Source organism: Dama dama, chromosome 11 (genome assembly GCF_033118175.1).
Source record: "Dama dama isolate Ldn47 chromosome 11, ASM3311817v1, whole genome shotgun sequence".
Classification (NCBI taxonomy): domain Eukaryota; kingdom Metazoa; phylum Chordata; class Mammalia; order Artiodactyla; family Cervidae; genus Dama; species Dama dama.
Genome location: NC_083691.1, coordinates 96,739,620 through 96,758,781, shown reverse-complemented (window position 1 = coordinate 96,758,781; position 19,162 = coordinate 96,739,620). Strand labels below are relative to the sequence as shown.

The window sequence follows — 19,162 nt, the reverse complement described above, 5'->3', positions numbered from 1 at the left end:
GAGAAAAAAAAAGAAAATTTTTTTTCCTAATTAAAAAATTCATAAAAATATATGAAAATGAAAGTTAAGGAGTAATGGGGGAGTAATAGGGAATTTTATTTATTTTTTTAATAGGGAATTTTAAAAGAAAATAAAAGAGAAAAAAAAAGAAAAGAAAAAAAAATTTTTTAATTAAAAAAAAAGAAAAGGTAAAGATATATCTAGGAGTTTCTCTGGAGCTGTTGTGGTCAGTGTGGGTTCGGCTCAGTTTCAGATAGCTCCCTGTTCCAGCTTACACTTCCCGATATCTACAGGCCCCTTCCGGTGTAGTCGGTGTCACCTACGGGTATTTTAATCTGTTGCACCGGTCCCTTCTGAAGCGGTTCCCTTTGTTTATTTGGCGTCTGTTTGCCGGTCTCTTCAGTGTCTAATTTCCGCCCTGACACAGGCGGGCGGAGGTGGTCTCTTGTTCAGGTCGCTAGTTCAGTCCTGCTGCGGGGAGGGAGGGCGCTGCAGACAGATATCACTGTGTGTGGGGAGCACTCACAGTGTTCCGGCCACACTGGGTTTGTCCCTCTCACGGTGTGTGTGCTCTCCCCGTCTGCACTGCTCAGGCTCCCGGCTGCTCTATATGGCGCGGGCCCTGCGTTGCGTGCGGTCCCAGTTTTCGGGTACTCCACAAAAGCGCGGACTCGGTTGCGCCTGCATTTTGTGCCTTCCCCGGCCCGAGCAGCTCAGGCCGCCAGGAGCTTGACGGGCGCGCTCTCCCCGGGTGCGGCGCGCCTTCTCCCCTCCGCGGCCCCAGCCTGTTTCCGCCCGCGCCGGTCGGGTGCGTGCGCCTTGTGTTTAGCCGCGACCCTCCCGGCGGATGTCGACCATCCAGAATCTCAGGAAGTCTTTGGTTAGAAACTGGAGGCCTGTTCGCAGTGTGGTAGGGGATGCTGTCTTTGGGGCTGAGTTTGCCCGCTTCCCCTCCCCCCTGCCTCCTGCCTCCTGCGGGGATCAGTCCTTTGTTCTGCGAACGGCCGGCAGTGTGTTCGGGCCAGTTAATTTTCTCTCTCTCTCTTGCTATCCCACAATTTAAGTTGCTATCTCACGAAAGCTCCCTCCAATTGCTCTCAGGGCCTTCGGGCCGGTCCTTACCCTAAGCAATGCCGCCCGCTCCTCTCCGTTCCGCCCCCACTTGCTGGTGGCGGATGCGGGCGTCTAGGGTACTTTTCTGCTGGGAGTTGCTTTTAGGCACGTAATCAGTGGGTTTTATTTATTTTTCCTCACAGTTAGGTTCAAAAACTTCCCCCAGACCCGCCAGTGCAAGGGTTTCCTGGTGTTTGGAAACTTCCTCTATTAAGACTCCCTTCCCGGGATGGGTCTCCATCCCTAGCTCTTTTGTCTCTCTTTTTATCTTTTATATTTTGTCCTACCTCCTTTCGAAGACAATGGGCTGCTTTTCTGGGCGCCTGATGTCCTCTGCTAGCGATCAGAAGTTGTTTTGTGAAGTTTGCTCAGTGTTCAATTGTTCTTTCGATGAATTTGTGAGGGAGAAAGTGGTCTCCCCGTCCTATTCCTCCGCCATCTTGGCTCCTCCTCCAAGTTTGTCTTCCTGCTTGGTTCTCCCCAGCAAACCAGACCTCCTTGGTCATAGGTTTCCTCTTTCCAGCATGCTCTACCCTCCAGAAAAACCGCATCTCCAGTAGGTTTGGGGCAGAACATGCCCAAATTGCTTTCTCAGCCAGAGGGGCAGACTCACAGGTAGCACCCAGCCCAAGCAGGGCAGCACCAACTTTGAGAGCATCTTGATTAAAAATGTCTAGAGCAGTCCTTTTCATTCAGCCCTCCAGGCACCATGCCCAGGTATTAATTTCCCATTGACTTAAACTGTACTGATGTCTCCATTCATTTCCACCACCACCCTGAAAATCCTTGGCCTTCTGATCAACACCATGGAAAAAAGTAATCAAAAATAATTAAATGACTTAATGTCGAATCTGTTTTTTCAATGAGATGTAATTCACATAGCATAAACTTCACGACTTTAAAGATTATAGCTCTGTGATTTTTAGTACAATCTTTTCATGAGGTTGTGCAAGCATCAGCACTATCTAAATGTATTATCCCCCAAAGAAACCCTTTGGGGATTCCCAGGTGGTACTAGTGGTAAAGAATCTGCCTGCCAGTGCAGGAGATGCAAGAGATGCAGGTTTGATCCTTAGATTGGGAAGATCCCCTGGAGAAGGAGATGCCAACCCACTCCAGTATTCTTGCCTGGAAAATCTCATGGACAGAGGAGCCTGGCAAGCTACAGTCCATGAGGTTGCAAGGGTCGGACACAACCTAGCGGCTAAACCCACTCCATACACATGGAATCATACAATATGTGGTCTTTTGTTTCCAGCTTTTTTCACTTAACATCTGTATGTTAGCAACTACCTGTGTTTCATTTCATTTTATGGCCAAATAATATTCTATTGTATGGATATACCATTTCATCTATCTGTTTATCTTTTGACAGATATTTGGGCATTTTCATTTGGGGCTATTAAATAATGCTGCTGTGGTACACTCCTGTGCTTATTTTTTGAGTGGATATATATTTTCAGTTCTCTTGGGTATGTGTCTAGGAGTGGAACTGCTAGGTTGAATGGTTAACTTGGTGTTTAAATTTTAGGGAAACTGCCAAACTTTTCCATAGCAATTATACCATTTTACATTCCCAACAGCAGTGTGTGAAGGTTCCAGTGTCTCCACATCCTCACCAGTACTTGTTGACAGATGTGTGTGTGTGTGTGTGTGTGTGTGTGTGTGTGTGTGTGTGTGTTTATTGTAGCCTTCCTAGTTGGTAAGAGGTGATATCTCATTGTGATTTTGGTTTGCATTTCCCTAATACCCAATGATGTTGAGCTTTTCATGGACTTAACGGCAATTTGTATCCTCTTCTTTTGAGGATGTCTGTTCAAATCTTTTGCCCATATTTAATCAGGTTATTTATGTTTCTGCTGTTGAGTTGTAGGAGTTCCTCATACAGTCCAGATACTAGACCCTTACCAGATACGTAATTTGCAGATATATCCCTCATTCTGTGAGTTGTCTTTTCAGTTTCTTTTTTATAATACTTGTTTATTGCTATTTTTTGCTGCACTGGGTCTCTGTTGCTGTGCGTGGACTCTCCCCAGTGGTGGCGAGTGGGGGCTTGCTCTAGTTGCGGCATGTGGCTTCTCCTTGTGGTGACTTCCCTTGTTGTGGAGCACTGGGCTCTGGGGCGCACAGGTTCAGTAGCTGCTGCACTTGAGCTCAGTAGCTGGTGACCTGCAGGCTTCAGAGCACAGGCTCAGTCGTTGTGGCCCCTGGGCTTCGTTGCTGCATGGCTTTTGGGATCTTCTTGGACCAGGGATCAAACCTATGTCCCCTGCATCGGCAGGCAGATTCTTAAGCACTGGACCACCCGGGGATCCAGACTTTTATAATATTAAGCTATAATTTAAGCATTTAGATATAAGCCATAAATTAAACATTTAGATAGTTTGTCCATTTTGAGTTACTCTTTTGTATATAGAAAAAGGGAGGGAGTCAGAATTTGTCCTTTGACCTAAGATTATCTAGTTATCCCAGCAGTCCACTTAAAAAAAAAAAAAAAAACTTTTTGATGCTTTGTAAAGGTATAACACACATACAGAAAATACACAGTCATAACTGTATGGTTGAATTAGTCATCACAGAGTGAGTGCAGCCAGGAAGCCAACACCCAGGTCACGAAATAAAAGCTTCCCCTGTAGATGCCCCTCCTATTTAACTCTGCTTTCCCCGAAGATAATCTCTGACTGCTTTCTTTCTATCTTCCTTCCTTCCTTCCTCTCTTCCTTTTTCTTTCTTTCTTTGCTGGTTTGATGCTGCACATGGGCTTTCTCTGCTTGCAGTGCGCGGGGGCTGCTCTTCATTGCAGTGTGCAGGCTCCTCGCTGCGGTGGCTTCTCTTGGTGCAGAGCACAGTCTCTAGGCACACGGGCTTTGGTGGGTGCGGTTCTTGGGCTCAGTACTGTGATGCACAGGCGTACTTGCCCTGCAGCTTGTAAGATCTTAGTTCCTGGAGCAGGGATTGAACCCATGTGCACTGCATTGGCAAGGCAGATTCTTAACCACTGGACCACCAGGGAAGTCCCCTGTGACTGACTTCTAATACCAGAGATGGGTTTTTTCTTGTTGGAGCCTTATTCAGATGAAATCGTATGTTCTGAACATCATGTTTGTGTGATGAAGCTCTTCCAGCTCTTCCGTGCTCTTCCAGCTCGATGGCTAGTTCTTCTCCCTTGGTACCTAGTATCCCATTCTATGAATTTACAACCTGAATCCATCCTTGAACTTATGTCTTTCTCAAAGTATCCTCTCTTCATTTTACTCGCCTTCAACCCTTTTACCTCTTGGTCTTCCCAGGTGGTGCTAGCAGTAAAGAGCCCACCTGCCAATGGAGGAGATTTAAGAGACGTGAGTTTGATCCTTGGGTCTGGAAGATCCCTTGTAGGAGGGCATGGCAACCCACTCCAGTATTCTTGCCTGGAGAATCCCATGGACAGAGGAGCCTGGCGGGCTACAGTCCACGGACTTGCAAAGAGTTGGACATGATTAGAACAACTTAGCACACATGCAAATCGTTTTCACTCCTAGCGTTGCCCACCGTGCACTACCGCTTGCCTGTGGATGGTACCAAAAATTTTAAGAACAGTTGGAAGGATTCAGGAACTATTAACAAGCAAGTAGAACAGAATTCTTTTTTTTTCCTTAATCATGACACCAAGCAACCAAGCATATTAAAGTCAGAAATGTCAGATTATTGAGGAGATAATTACAGTTCTTCTGTGCTTGCCATGAGGCTTCTCCTTCACTGAACAGTTTCCCAGACAAGATGATTTCATGGGAGAGGGCACAGCTGGGACACTAGAAAGTTTCATTATACTTGTTATTCTTTTATTATTCCTGTCATAATTGTATATACCTATTACAAATGTGACAGTAATGATATTGCCTCCTTTTTTGTCCGCCCTCCACCCAAAGTTGCCCAGGGGAGAGTAAAGAACATGTTAATTGCTTTTGTTAAAAGTTGGGGGAGAACAATCAAGCCGGGATTGGAATAAAGTATTGCAGCAGCATTTGATTGCCCCTAATAGTGTAAGCAGAATGGTTATATGTCCTAACTGATGATTTAGCTAAATGAAAGAGCAGGTTAGTTTGATTACCAAGATATTTTGTGCAAATTACTCAAACCAGGTCAGTGTCACCAAGAAATAGGACAGCCGGGATCAAGTTCATACGTGTGACATTTATGCTGGGCTCTGCCCACTGTGGAATTACAGAATTGTCGAGTTTGGAACCTGGAGAGGATGGGTCAGCAGAAATTCAGCCGGCTACCACCCGGAGCTCCTGTGTCCACCTCACCTTTTTCATAAGACTGAGGCCTACCCCACACGACCCACTGAAATGCAGAATCAACCCCAGAACTCCCTCATCCTTATCCCATACACAAAAGAAAACAGAAAATCCATAAGAGATTTTATGAAGAGATACAGTGGCTGGACCAAAATTTGGATTAAAGCAAACAACAAAAAACAAGCAATAACTTTACTTGTAATCCAAATGGTTGTGAACTCTGCAGGCATCTTCATGGGAGCGTGGTCTGCATTCATTTGGGGCTCACCCTGAACCAGGCAGGAGCTGCTTAAGGCCTCCGCAGAGTAACTTTTCAAAAGTGTCAGTCACTCAGTTGTGTCCAACTCTTTGCAACCCTACGGACTGTAGTCCACCAGGCTCCTCCGTCCATAGAGCTCTCCAGACAAGAGTACTGGGGTAGGTAGCCATCCCCTTCTCCAGGGCGTCTTCCTGACCCAGGAATCGAGCCCTGGTCTCCTGCGTTGCAGGCAGATTCTTTACCTAATCTGAGCCACTAGGGAAGCCCCATAGAGTAATTCACCAGGGTATAACTCATAGGAGCCTCATAGTGGCCCTTTGAGTTTGTACCATTTCACAGATGAGGCAACTGAAACGTAAAGATGTTAGGTCATTACCATTAGACAGCCAGGAAGGCACAGAATCTAAACCAGGCTATTCTGTCTCCAAAGCCCAAGTTTTTAACATTAAACCCTACTGCTTCTCTACGACAGGTGATATATGGGACTCTTTTAGATACAGACACCATAGCCACATTATAGCAATTCATTAGTGTGGCCATTTATGTTTTTAATTTGCTTATTCATTCATTTACGTTTTGGTTGTGCTGGGTCTTTGTTGCACGGCGTGGTCCTTCTGCGGTGGCAGTGAGTGGGGGCTATGCTCTGTTGTGATGTGTGGGCTTCTCGCGGCAGGGCTTCTCTTGTTGCAGAGCACAGGCTCCAGGGCCCTTGAGCTTCACGGGCTTAGTTGCTCTGTGGCATGCAGGATTTTCCCAGACCAGGGGGGATTGAAGCTGTGTCCCCTGCATTGGCAGGAGGATTCTTAACCACTAGACCCCCAGGGAAGCCCCAGTGTGGCCATTAGGACTATTAGTTGTCACCCCTGGTGGCCCCTTAGAATCACCCAAGAAGCTTTTAAAAATACTTATTACTGGGTCACACCTCACAGACTAACACATCAGAATGTCTAGGGATGGAACCCAAGCTGTGAGCTGGGGCCAGTTTGTACCAGCTTGCAAAAGATGATTGTTAAATTTTTAAGAGTTTTGCAAGCCAGCTGATGTCATGTTGGCAGCTTGAAACCAGCGAGGGTCTGAGTATTTATACCCTAGAGATAGGCAAACACGACTGATGTGGGGATGGAGAGCCTTCTGCCAGATCACCCCTGGGTCAGGCCTAAACATCCATGTTTTTAAAGATGCCCGGGTGAAGTCAGCATGCGGTCGGGGTTAAGACCTGTGGATTCATACATTTTCTAAATTTATCGTTGACTGTGCTGTGTCCTCGTTGCTGCACAAGGGCTTCCTCTAGTTGTGAGCAGGAGCTACTCTTCATTGCAGCGTGCAGGCTTCTCATTGCAGTGGCTTCTCTTCTTGGGGGCCACAGGCTCTAGGGCACATGGGCTCAGTAGTTGATATGGCGGCGGTGGTGGTGGTTTAGTTGCTAAGTCGTGTCCGACTCTTGCAACCCATGGACTATAGCCCACCAGGCTCCTCTGTCCATGGGATTCTCCGGGCAGAGATACTGGAAGGGGTTGCCATTTCCTTCTCCAGTAGTTGATGTGCACAGGCTTAATTGCTCCACGGCATGTGAGATCTTCCTGGATCGGGGATCGAACCCGTGTCTCCTGCATTGGCAGGAAGACTTGTAACCACTGGGCCACCAGGGGGGCCCAGAACTATGGATTTTGGTGTGCTTTCTGCCTTCATCCTGAAGGGAGACCACGTGATACTTGAGCTATGCAGGTAGTCATTAAAATAACTTAGCTCTTTCATCCATAAGCTGCCAAGCATCCCTGTTTTCTCAGTTTGGGAGATAAACCTTGACCCTGGAATGCATACTTCTGGAAGTAATTCCAAATCAAAACAAGCATCTGACCATGTTTCTCCATCGGAAATGTGTCATCAGTATCTGTTACAGGAGCATGCTCAGTCACGAAGTCACGTCCAGCTCTTTGTGACCTCGTGGACTGTAGCCCACCAGACTCCTCTGTCCATGAGATTTCCCAGGCAAGAAGACTGGAGTGGGTTGCCAGAGCTATTACAGAAGAGATGCCTCTAACATATGTCAATAGAAGGGTGTAGCGAGCAGCCTTCTTCACGGCCGTCTGTCCCTTCCACAGGACCAGGCTGACCTGTGTGCTCTCCTCTTCCTGCATGAGTCTCAGCTAGCTTGATGGCATCTTCTCCCAACATCAAATCCCAGTCCTCACCCTTGCCCTTCCAGATGTCTGCCTTAGAAGGCGGGGGTGGGGTAGGGAGGACAGCAGAGCAAGGAGACATGTCCCTGTTGGGCAGGGTGATATTACCCCACCAGCCTACTTTCTGCCCCATTTTCTAGACTCTTCCTTGACCATATGTAGCCCAACGTTGTCCTGCTGGTTCCTGTGGAGCACGAGCTATTGGAAGGCAGGTGTTCTAGGGCATAAGTACAGCCTACGTGATGGTAGGCTTTGGGGGCTCCACTGTTATTACAATGCTTCCCTAAAAACTTGCTCCCATATGGCTGTATTTCCCTTGCTATTTAGAAGCCACTTGGACCATATTGCTCTGCTCATCCTGCCCAGTCACCTACAGCTTGTAATGTTGGTCCCATCAAATGCCAGTGAAGACTCAATTCAGTTCAGTCACTTCAGTCGCTCAGTCGTATCTGACTCTTTGCAACCCAATGGACTGCAGCATGCCAGGCTTCCCTGTCCATCACCAACTCTCAGAGCTTACTCAAACTCATGTCCATTGCATCGGTAATGCCATCCAACCTTCTCATCCTCTGTCATCCCCATTCTCCTTTTTATTTTTTAAATTTTTTTCCTCTTCTCCACTTGCCTTCAATCTTTCCCAGCATCAGGGTCTTTTCAAAGGAATCAGTTCTTAGCATCAGGTGGCCAAAGTATTGGAGTTTCAGCTTCAGCATCAATCCTTCCAGTGAATATTCAGGACTGATTTCCTTTAGGATTGACTGGTTGGATCTCCTTGCAGTCCAAGGGATTCTCAAGGGTCTTCTCCAACACCACAGTTCAAAAGCATCAGTTCTTCAGCACTCAGCTTTCTTTATGTTCCAACTCTCACATCCATACATGACTACTGGAAAAACCATAGCTTTGACTAGACGGACCTTTGTTGGCAAAGTAATGTCTCTGCTTTTTAATATGCTATCTAGGTTGATCATAGCTTTTCTTCCAAGCAGCAAGTGTCTTTTAATTTCATGGCTGCAGTCACCATCTGCACTGATTTTGGAGCCCCCAAAAATAAAGTCTGCCACTGTTTCCCCATCTATTTGCCATGAAGTGATGGGACCAGATGCCATGATCTTAGTTTTCTGTACATTGAGTTTTAAGCCAACTTTTTCACTCTCCTCTTTCACTTTCATCAAGAGGCTCTTTAGTTCTTCTTAGCTTTCTGCCATAAGGGTGGTGTCATCTGCATATCTGAGGTTATTGATATTTCTCCCAGCAATCTTGATTCCAGCTTGTGCTTCATCCAGCCTGGCATTTCTCATGATGTACTCTGCACATAAGTTAAATAAGCAGGATTACACTATACAGCCTTGATGTACTCCTTTCCTGATGTGGAACCAGTCTGTTGTTACATGTCCAGTTCTAACTGTAGCTTCTTGACCTGCTTACAGATTTCTCAGGAGGCAGGTCAGGTGGTCTGGTATTCCCATCTCTTTAAGAATTTTCTGCAGTTTATTGTGATCCACACAATCAAAGGTTTTGGCATAGTCAATAAAGCAGAAATAGATGTTTTTCTGGAACTCTTGCTTTATCGATGATTCATCGGATATTGGCAATTTGATCTCTGGTTCCTCTGCCTTTTCTAAATCCAGTTTGAATATCTGGAAGTTCATGGTTCACATACTGTTGAACCCTGGCTTGGAGAATTTTGAGCATTGCTTTGGTAGTGTTTGAGATGAGTGCAATTGTGTGGTAGTTTGAGCATTCTTTGGCATTGCCTTTCTTTGGGATTGGAATGAAAACTGACTTTTTCCAGTCCTGTGGCCACTGCTAAGTTTTCCAAATTTGCTGGCATATTGAGTGCAGCACTTTCACAGCATCATTTAGGATTTGAAATAGCTCAACTGGAATTCCATCACTTCCACTAGCTTTGTTCGTGGTGATGTTTCCTAGGGCCCACTTACTTCACATTCCAGGATGTCTGGCTCTAAGTGAGTGATCACAGCATTGTGGTTATCTGGGTCATGAAGATATTTTTTGTACAGTTCTTCTGTGTATTCTTGCCACCTCTTCTTAATATCTCTGCTCCTGTTAGGTCCATACCATTTCTGTCCTTTATTGTGCCCATGTTTGCACGAAATGTTCTCTTGGTATCTCTAATTTTCTTGAAGAGATTTCTTGAAGAGATCTCTAGTCTTTCCCATTCTATTGTGAAAGTGGTCTCCCCATTCTATTCCTCTGCCATCTCAGAGAAAAATCAGAGATTTGATTATAACACTGAATTCTTGGGATTTCCCTGGCAGTCCAGTGGTTAAGACTTTGCCTTCTAATGCAGGAGGTTCAGGTTTAATCCCTGGTCAGGGGGCTGGAATCCCTGGAAACTACCTAAGTGTTCATCGACAGATGAATGAATAAAGAACATGCGGTACACATACACAGCAGGTGATTACTTAGCCATAAAAAAGAATGAACTAATACCATTTGCAGCAATATGGGGGCTTCCCAGGTGGTGCTAGTGGTAAAGAACCCACCTGCCAATGCAGGAGATGTAGGAGATGTGGGTTCAAGCCCTGTGTCAGGAAGATCCTGTGGAGGAGGGCGTGGCAACCCACTCTAGTATTCTTGCCTGGAGAATCCCATGGACAGAGGCTCCTGGCAGGCTACAGTCCATAAGGCTGCAAAGAGTCGGACAGTATTGAAGCGAGTTAGCACACAGCGATATCAATGGACTTGGAGGGCATTATGCTAAGTGAAATAATTCAGATGGAGAAAGACAAATACTGTATGATAGCACTCATATAGAGAGTCTTAAAAAATACAACAAACTAGTGAAAATAACAAGAAAGAAGCAGGCTCACAGATGTGGAGACCAAACTAGTGGTTAGCAGTGATGGGGCAGACAATATAGGGGTGGAGGTGTGAGAGGTACAAACTGTTGGGTGTAGGGTAGGCTCAAGGATGTGTTGTACAATGTGTGGAATATAGCCAATATTTTAAAATAACTGTAAGTGGAAAGTAACCTTTAAAAATTGTATAAAAATTAGGGACTTCCCTGGTAGTCCAGTGGTTAAGACATTCGCTTCCAATGCAGTGGGTGTGAGGTCCATCCCTGGTCGGGGAGCTAAGATCCTACACACCTTATAATCAAAAAACAAAAACATAAACAGAAGTAATATTGTAACAAATTCAGTAAAGACTTTAAAAATGGTCCACATTAAAAAAAACTTTAAAAAATTATATAAAAATTAAAAAACAAAGCAAGAGCATTGTAGGTTAGTCAGTGAACAACAACAAAAAAAAAAGGTGAAATGCCCTGAAATTTTACAGTTCTTCTAGGACAGAAACTTGATTGGTGTTTTCCCAAACTTGACAAAAATGCTAAGAATTTACACAAAATTGCCAAGTTGTAAAGCAGAAATTCTTCTAAATCATGAATAGGAAAAAAAAAAAACAATGTCAATCAACTATTATAAAGGGAAAAAAAAACACAAAAGGGCAGGAAAACTAGAGTCTTTACAGAGTCCTGTGTAGACCAGTGACTATTAGATTTACAAATACGAATAATGTCTTGCAAACAAGGTAGTTACTTGAAACGGGCAAAGTACAGATTAACCCCAGAAAGTTTTAGGAAAAATAAATTCTGGCCTTCAAAGCAACTAATAAGGAGCATGTATTTGCATAACGAATTACACTTCAGTAACTGGAAATGCTGAAACATACATTGCAATCTGCACAAACGCAGTAGGTTAGGAACTTTGTTCCCTAAGATGTTTCTGGAATTTTAAAAATCCCAGCTTGCTAAAGTATTTTGTTTCGCCTTGACCATGAAGAAGCAGCTTAAGGACATGCCCCTCCACCCCTGTCCTTTTTCCTGTTGCCTTGATAACCGGAGTGGGTTGCCCTTTCCTTCTCTCGGGGATCTTCTCCACTCCGGGATGGAATCCCCGTCTCCTGCCCTGCAGGTGGATTCTTTACCAACTGAGCCACCAGGAAAACCCAGGTGGCAACTACCAAACTCCAGCCGCTGATGATGGGCTTTGTCATGGAGACATTCAAGGGCAAGGTGCCATGTGCTAATCACAGGCACTACACCCAATGCAGAGGGTGGGGTGCTCTCTTCCCAGAGACCTCATTAAAGGTCAAAAGGAGAAAACAGCAAGAGTCCATTATCTCCAATGTACCCCATCCATGGAAATCAGAGTAGCATATGTCCTTATATCAGCTTCTTTTATTAAACTACACATTTATACGAAATTGCATAAAAATAACACGTGTGTCATTTCCTAATTCCGGTTTCTAGGTGTCTTTTCATCTAAAAGCTTGTTTGTGTTCTTTTTTTAGAAGTCTCAGCGCAAACGGAAGTCTGTGACATTCAGCCGGACTGGAAGCCTTCGTTCCTCAGTAATGAAGAATTCACCCAGCTGATGCTGGAGGTGAGGTGCACGTTTCAATCAGCTTGATGGGTTGCGGATTAAAATGTAGCTGCTTGTTCCAGATAAGACCATGTGCCCGAAGTAAACAACTGTTCTTGACCCTGAAAGGAAGGCTGGGAACAGACAGACTCTTGAAAAAAATCTGCCTGCTGTGGTGTGTGTTTTGGCTACCGAGTTGGGCAGCAAAAGCCAGAATCCCCAAACTCAGTGTGAATGTGTCCTGTTGCCATGGTGACTGCAGAGCAGACCCACTCCAGCCTCCCATCCAGAGGACACCTAGCAGGGGAGCCGGGCAGGGACGGAGCCAGCAGTAGGGAGAGCCAGGGTATTTATGTGGAATATATATATGCATATGCCTTGGGTGCTATTGTGTCCGACCCCCTGTGACCCCATGGACTGTAGCTCACCAGCCTCCTCTGTCCGTGGAATTCTCCAGGCAAGAATACCAGAGTGGTAGCCATTCTCTTTTCCAGGAATTCTTCCCAACCCAGGGATCGAACCCTGGTCTCCCTCATTGCAGGCAGATTCTTTGCCCTCTGAGCCACCAGGGAAGCCCAATGCAACAATTACATATACTTGGTAGGACACATTTTGAAAGCAAAAGTCTTCTTTTAAAATTATGCTTTTAACTTGAGGTCCTGTTTCATCAACATGGTGTATGGTATCAATCATACATGGCCATGCCCCGCCCCACCGCCCACGATCCCCGAGTGTGCTCTCTCTGTGCGGAGAAACTCACATTTCTTCCTCTGAAAAGCTGTGTGCCTGTGCCCATCTGCTGGGCTGGATTGGAGGCAGTCTGGCTGATCTGAGTGCCTGGCCTGCCTCATGTGTCTCTAGGGGTGAGACTTCTCACGACAGATGACGATGTGCTGTGTGCTGGGTCATTTCAGTCATGTCTGACTCTTTGCGCCCCCATGGACTGTAGCCCAACAGGCTCCTCTGTCCATGGGGATTCTCCAGACAAGAATACTGGAGTGGGTTGCCCTGCCCTCCTCCAGGGGATCTTCCTGACCCAGGGATTAAACCCACGTATCTTGTGTCTCCTGCATTGGCAGGCAAGTTCTTTACCATGAGCCACTGGGGAAGCCCAGACGAGGATAAGTCACTGCGAAAACATCCAGCTGGTTCTGACTTCTAAGCTAGGGATAAGTCTGGGAGTGTTCAGACACCATGGCGGACATAGAGAAAGCCTCAGAGGTGGTGTGTCTGAGCCCTTGAAGTAGAAGAAACCTGGGGTGGATGGATTCAGTCAAAAGAAGTTAGATGCTAACTGTGTCACTGGTTCCCGGCAGGGTATCAGAAGGTGACTCTTTGGGCTCCAGCTTTCTAGATCTCGTCTTATGTGCCTATATAAGACTGATATAAACTTTAATTTACATAGATTAACTGCAGAAAACAGAAAGTTACTCGAGTAAGAAAATGCCAGAATGAAGCTGTCCAAATATTATGAAATATAAACGCATTAATGAACATTTGCATGAAATGAAAGATACTTAAATCTGCATGTGAACTATATTTAAAGAAAATACAGAACTTTCTCCAGAAGCAATGCATTTTAAGTATGTTAAATTTAGAGCAGCTTGTGATATACAAGGTTGAATTAATGTATCATTATGCTATCTCACAGAAGTCATTTTATCTTCTAATTCTTAGGGAAATGTAATTAAAACATAACCCTATAGCACATAACGGTCTTTAGAAGCCTGTGGCACACTTTACCCTCCCCACCCCCAAGGGAGTTTCACGGTATCAAAGGTGTTTGAGAAAATAAGACTTTTATAACAGTAAAAATGTAGTTTCTTGTAGTAGTCTCACGGTGGCCTGTATTTCAGTGGAGTCAGCTGTAACTTCTTTTGCGTTTCTGATTTTATTGCCTTGGACCCCCTCCCTTTCTAACTCGATGAATCTGGCTAAAGGTTTATAGGTTTTGTTTATCTGTTCAAAGAGCCGGCTTTTGGTTTCACTGACCTTTTCTGTTGTTTCCTTAGCCTCTGTTTTGTTTATTTCTGCTCTGGTCTTTATGATTCTTTCCTTCTACCAACTCTGGGGGTATTTTGCTCTGTCTCTAGTTGCTTTGGGTGTAAGGTGATTGTCGTTCAGTCGCTCGGCCACGTCCGACCCTTTGTGACTTCATGAGCTACAGTACGCTGTGCTTCCCCGTCCTTCACCGTCTCCTGGAGTTTGCTCAAACTCCTGTCCACTGAGATGTGAGGTTAAGTTGTTTATTTGAGATTTTTATTGTTTCTGGAGGTAAGCTCATATCTCTATGAACTTCCCTCTTCACACTGCTGTTGCTGAGTCCCATAGGTCTTTAGATTGTTGTGTTTTCATTTTCGTTTGTCTTTGGGTATTTTTATTTCCTCTGTGACTTCTTCACTGATCCACCGGCCGTTTAGTAGCAAGTTGTTTAGTTCCCCTGTATTTGTGCTTTTTGCAGGGCTTTTTTTTGTTTTTGTTTTTTTTTTGTAGTTGATTTCTGATCTCATAGCGTTGTGGTCAGAAAAGATGTTTGACAGGATTTCAGTTTTCTTACATTTGCCGAGGTTCACTTTGTAGCCCAGCATGTGGTCAGTCCTGGAGAATGTTCCATGTGGCCTTGAAGCAAAATTGTACTCTGCTGCTTTTGGGTGGAGTACTCCATAATCACCAGTTATGTCCACCTAGTCTAATGTATCATTTAAGGCTCATACTTCCTTATTGATTTTCCATGTGGAGGATCTGTCTGTGGATGTCAGTGAAGTGTTAAGGTCCCACTATAATTGTGTTACTGTCCGTTTCTCCTTTTCTGCCTGTTATCATTTGCCTTCTATACTGAGGTGCTCCTGTATTGGGTGCATATATGTTTACACTTGTGGTGTCTTCTTGGACTGATCCCATGGTTATTATGTAATGCCCTTCCTTTTCTCTTAGAACAGTCTTTATTTTAAAAATGAAAATTTGGGCTGAACTGAGATTTAGAAGGCTGAAATTTCTAGAAAAAGACGAGTTTAGATTTGTATGGATGTGCATTATGCAGTTTCCTCTGCTCCTAGCGTAGACTCTTTGAAGCCAGTCTAAAGGAAATCATGCTACGTAAGTGAATTGGATGGACTCCAAATCAAGCCTGTACAGCAAGCAGGAGTCCTGGGTAAATTGCATCTTTGAGACATCTGGGAGACCGTCCAACTAGAACTTTAGATTTGCCTCTGACTGTCTTAAGCTCCTCTTCCACCCTTTTGCTCCTCAGGAGACACGACCAGGTGAAGGGTGACAGCAGCCTCCTGTGCCTTCCTTGCGATGGTCCCCATGGGATGATGCTCTCATTTTCCAGGGTGCAGCTTCTCCATGGTGTGCATCCCATCCCAGCTGCACATCCCCCTCCTTTGTTCAGAGCCACTTCAGGGAGCATGAGGAATCCAGATGCCATGTCTTTGTAACTAGGAATTTCCTTTCTAAAATGAAGATGAAACCCAGGACAGAGCCCGTCAGACCCCAGGGAATGGCACTGCTGGTGTCTTCTGAGTGTGAATCCCTGCTTCCTTCCTCTTCTCCCAAAAAGGCCCCAAACCAGACTCCAGGAGAACTCATACCGTTGTGGGACTGGAAAGAACGAAAGCGACTTGGTCTCAGCCAGCCGAGCTGGTCGAGTGAAAGCTGCCCAAGATGGTAGCCACAAGCGTTTGAACAAGTAAATTCAAAGGAAGGGACACTCTCGTTGACAGGCAGTTACGGGATATGCAGTGTTTCTGAATTTTGTTCAGAAAAGCTACAGCCATCTTTTCTCTTAGCCTAGAGGTTGTCCCAGAGAAGACAGGAAACACTGTCAGAAGCAGGGATTGGCAGAGAGGTGTCATCTCGTTTCCCTCTGGTGGTGGCAGGTGTGAAACTCGGACCATTATGGAATCTCGGGTGTCCACTGAAGGTCCTGCCAGAGTCCCCATTGCAACAGGAGGGGCACGCCACTTTTTAATCATGTCCTGTTGAGTCACTCTCAAATGTTGCCAGTGGGACTTCTGAAACCATCACAAGCGCTCTTAACGCAGTGACTCAGCGTAATCCTCATGCGTTTGATGGAAAATGCCAATGGGCTGATGAGCGTTATCCTCCATCCATAAATACCTCCTGCTTTTTAACACCCACTTGCTTTATAAATTCAAGAGGGCATGGGCTCACTGTGCAAGAGGAGAATTTAGACCGCTCCTGCTTTTCCCAGTATTTCAATCTGCTGTTTCCAAAACGGTCCCGCTGACGTCATCCACAATGCCTCCACCTCTTAGAAAAATTCACCTCCGGGAGCGCTGCTAATGTGATTTCTTTTAATTTAGAAAAAATACTTAAATGGAAAAGAAATAAAGTTCACCAGAATATTGGGGCTTCGCAGGTGGCTCAGCAGGTAAAGAATCCTCCTGCCAATGCAGGAGTCGCAGCTGATGCGACTTTGATCCTGAGTCAGGAAGATCCTCTGGAGGAGGAAATGGCAACCCACTCCAGTATTCTTGCCTGGAGAATCCCATGGACAGAGGAGCCTGGCGGGCTACAGTCCATGGGGTCTCAAAAGAGGCAGACATGACTGAGCGACTGAACACAAAGGCAGGATGTACTTTGGTGTTCATGATGACTGGTAAGTCTGGTCCAAGATTTCTCCACCTCAGCCCAATTAGTGTTTTGGACCTGATCGTTCCTTGTGGTAGGGACATACTGTGTATTGTAGATGGGATATTTCAAAGCATCCTTGGCCTCCACCCACTAGATGCCAACAGTGCCCACCCGAGAAGCGACAACCGGAAAGGTCTCTAGACATTGCCAGGTGTCCACAGTGGGGCAGAGTTGCCCCCAGTTGAAAACCACAGACATAATCGAAGAGAATGGGGTCCACTTCAGAAATGTGCTTTAATAGATGCTTCAGTCTTAAATCCTGCGGCGTGTGCCGTGTACTAAGTCACATCAGTCGTGTCTGACTCTGTGCAACCCTATGGACTATAGGCCACCAGGCTCCTCTGTCCGCGGTATTCTCCAGGCAAGAATACTGGAGTGGGTTGCCATTTCCTCCTCCAGGGGATTCTTCCCAACCCTGCAGAACCTAAGTGTTAAATAGTCAGTGACCCTAGTAGTAATTTTCCTAGTGAAAAGAACTCTCTCCCACGGTGGTGTGTGCCCATGGTGGTACCCTTCTCCGCACACTTCTGGACTATTTCTGGCTCCTGCTGCCAGGCACTTAGCTGCACCCTCCTACCCTGAAAGAATCCATGCCCTCTTGGCTACACAGAAGATCAGTAACGCCCTGGGAAGGTTGAGCTGAGGGTATACAAAATGTTTCTGGAACTTTCTACACATGCTTCACTTTGGGAATTTTTTTCCCTCAAAGTAGAAAAAATCCACACATTTGTGCAAGATGCTATTTCAACAGTACAGTCAGCGAGGCAGCAGTGATAGTTTACAGCGACCGCCTTCCTGAGCATCTTATGTCCTTGAATATTTGTTTTGGGGGAGAAAGGTTTTGTTTTCCATCTCTTCCCTTTCTGTGGCAGGCCAGTATGGTGAGTTGCCCGGATGACCCCATTCTCTGCTGGACAGAGTCTGAGTTTTAGAAGTCACCTTTCTGTGTGACTTATGAAAGCATTGTGAGCACCTGATGAGGAACCCGAACACCAAACAGCCGGTGGATCTGTGAGAAAACACGAGGGCCTGTATCTTTTCTCTCATGAGCTCCGAGGGCAGTGCACCTAACCCATGGCAGGCACTCGGTCAAAACTTCTAAGCCAATGAATTTTCCAGACATGCTGAAATACGGTTGGCCTTCCATGTCTGTGGGTTTCACACCCACGGTTGGCTGAATCCCAAAATGCAGGGCCCATGGATACGCGGGCAACTCTGGGGGACTTGAGCATCTGTGGAACTTGGTGTCTGCAGGGGTCCTGGAACCAGTTACCCATGGACACTGAGGGATGACTGCTCTTGTGAATCTAGTCGAGTAACCCAGCCTTTCCCCATCAGCCCTTACTTTTCCCTTTGGTGGATTAGTGTGAATGTTCTTTATAAAGAGCTCCTTCAGAAGGTCTTTCTATGGCAATGGGCCAGCAGGCACACTTTCTGTTTTTAATGCCTCTGTGAGCTTGTGTGTGTGTGTGTGTGTGTGTGAGTCGCTCAGTCATTCTGACTGTTTTTCGACTCCATGGACTGTAGCCTGCCTGGCTCCTCTGTCCGTGGAATTCTCCAAGCAAGAGTACTGGAGCGGATTGCCATTCTCTTCTCTAGGGGATCTTCTGATCCAAGGATCGAACCCATGTCTCTTGTGTCTCCTGAGATGGCAGGCAGATTCCTTGCCATTGGCACCACCATGGGAGAAGGCCATGAGCTCCTGTATCTTTTAGTAAATGTTTACCACTGAATTCACAGTGGTAATGGGGATGGAGAACAGGGATCGTGAACTCTTCACTGACACCTTTTAATGGCAATTGTGATATTTCTGATTCAGCCCAAATGCACACTTATCAGTAAATGTACTCAGGTAATTTCCACCGCTGAATTTATTTCGTGATACCGTAGGTCCCATTTTCCACTAAGCCCTTTCATGCTTTGCAACCATTTCATCTGGGTTAGACAAGTTCTATGTAAGAAACCCACTTGTGTGCAAGACAAAAAAAAAAAAGTGCTGTGAGGTTAGCCATGGAAATATTCAAAGAGTTATGAAACGAAGTCATTGTTGTAACCCAGGGTCCTTGGCTTCAGTGATCCCTTCCTGCATGAAAGCATGACGGAAGAGCCTTCACCTATTGCATTTTTTGCAGGCCTTGGATGGCTTCATCATCGCCGTGACGACAGATGGCAGCATCCTCTATGTTTCTGACAGCATCACACCTCTCCTCGGGCACTTACCGGTGAGTTTCTGCCCAGACGGCCTTTGCCAGCATGTGTGATCCTCATTCCCATTCAGGTCTC

General features: G+C 45.7%; 1 protein-coding gene across 3 annotated transcripts in view; it reads left to right on the top strand.

Moving 5' to 3' along the window:
* NPAS2 (neuronal PAS domain protein 2) overlaps positions 1–19,162 on the top strand; it is a 129,036-nt gene that overhangs the window by 39,692 nt on the left and 70,182 nt on the right. For all 3 annotated transcript variants that reach the window (XM_061155916.1, XM_061155918.1, XM_061155915.1), the window contains exons 4-5: positions 12,150–12,241; positions 19,012–19,101. In XM_061155916.1, coding sequence (XP_061011899.1) covers positions 12,150–12,241; positions 19,012–19,101 — 182 coding nt within the window. The remainder of the gene's footprint in view (positions 1–12,149; positions 12,242–19,011; positions 19,102–19,162) is intronic.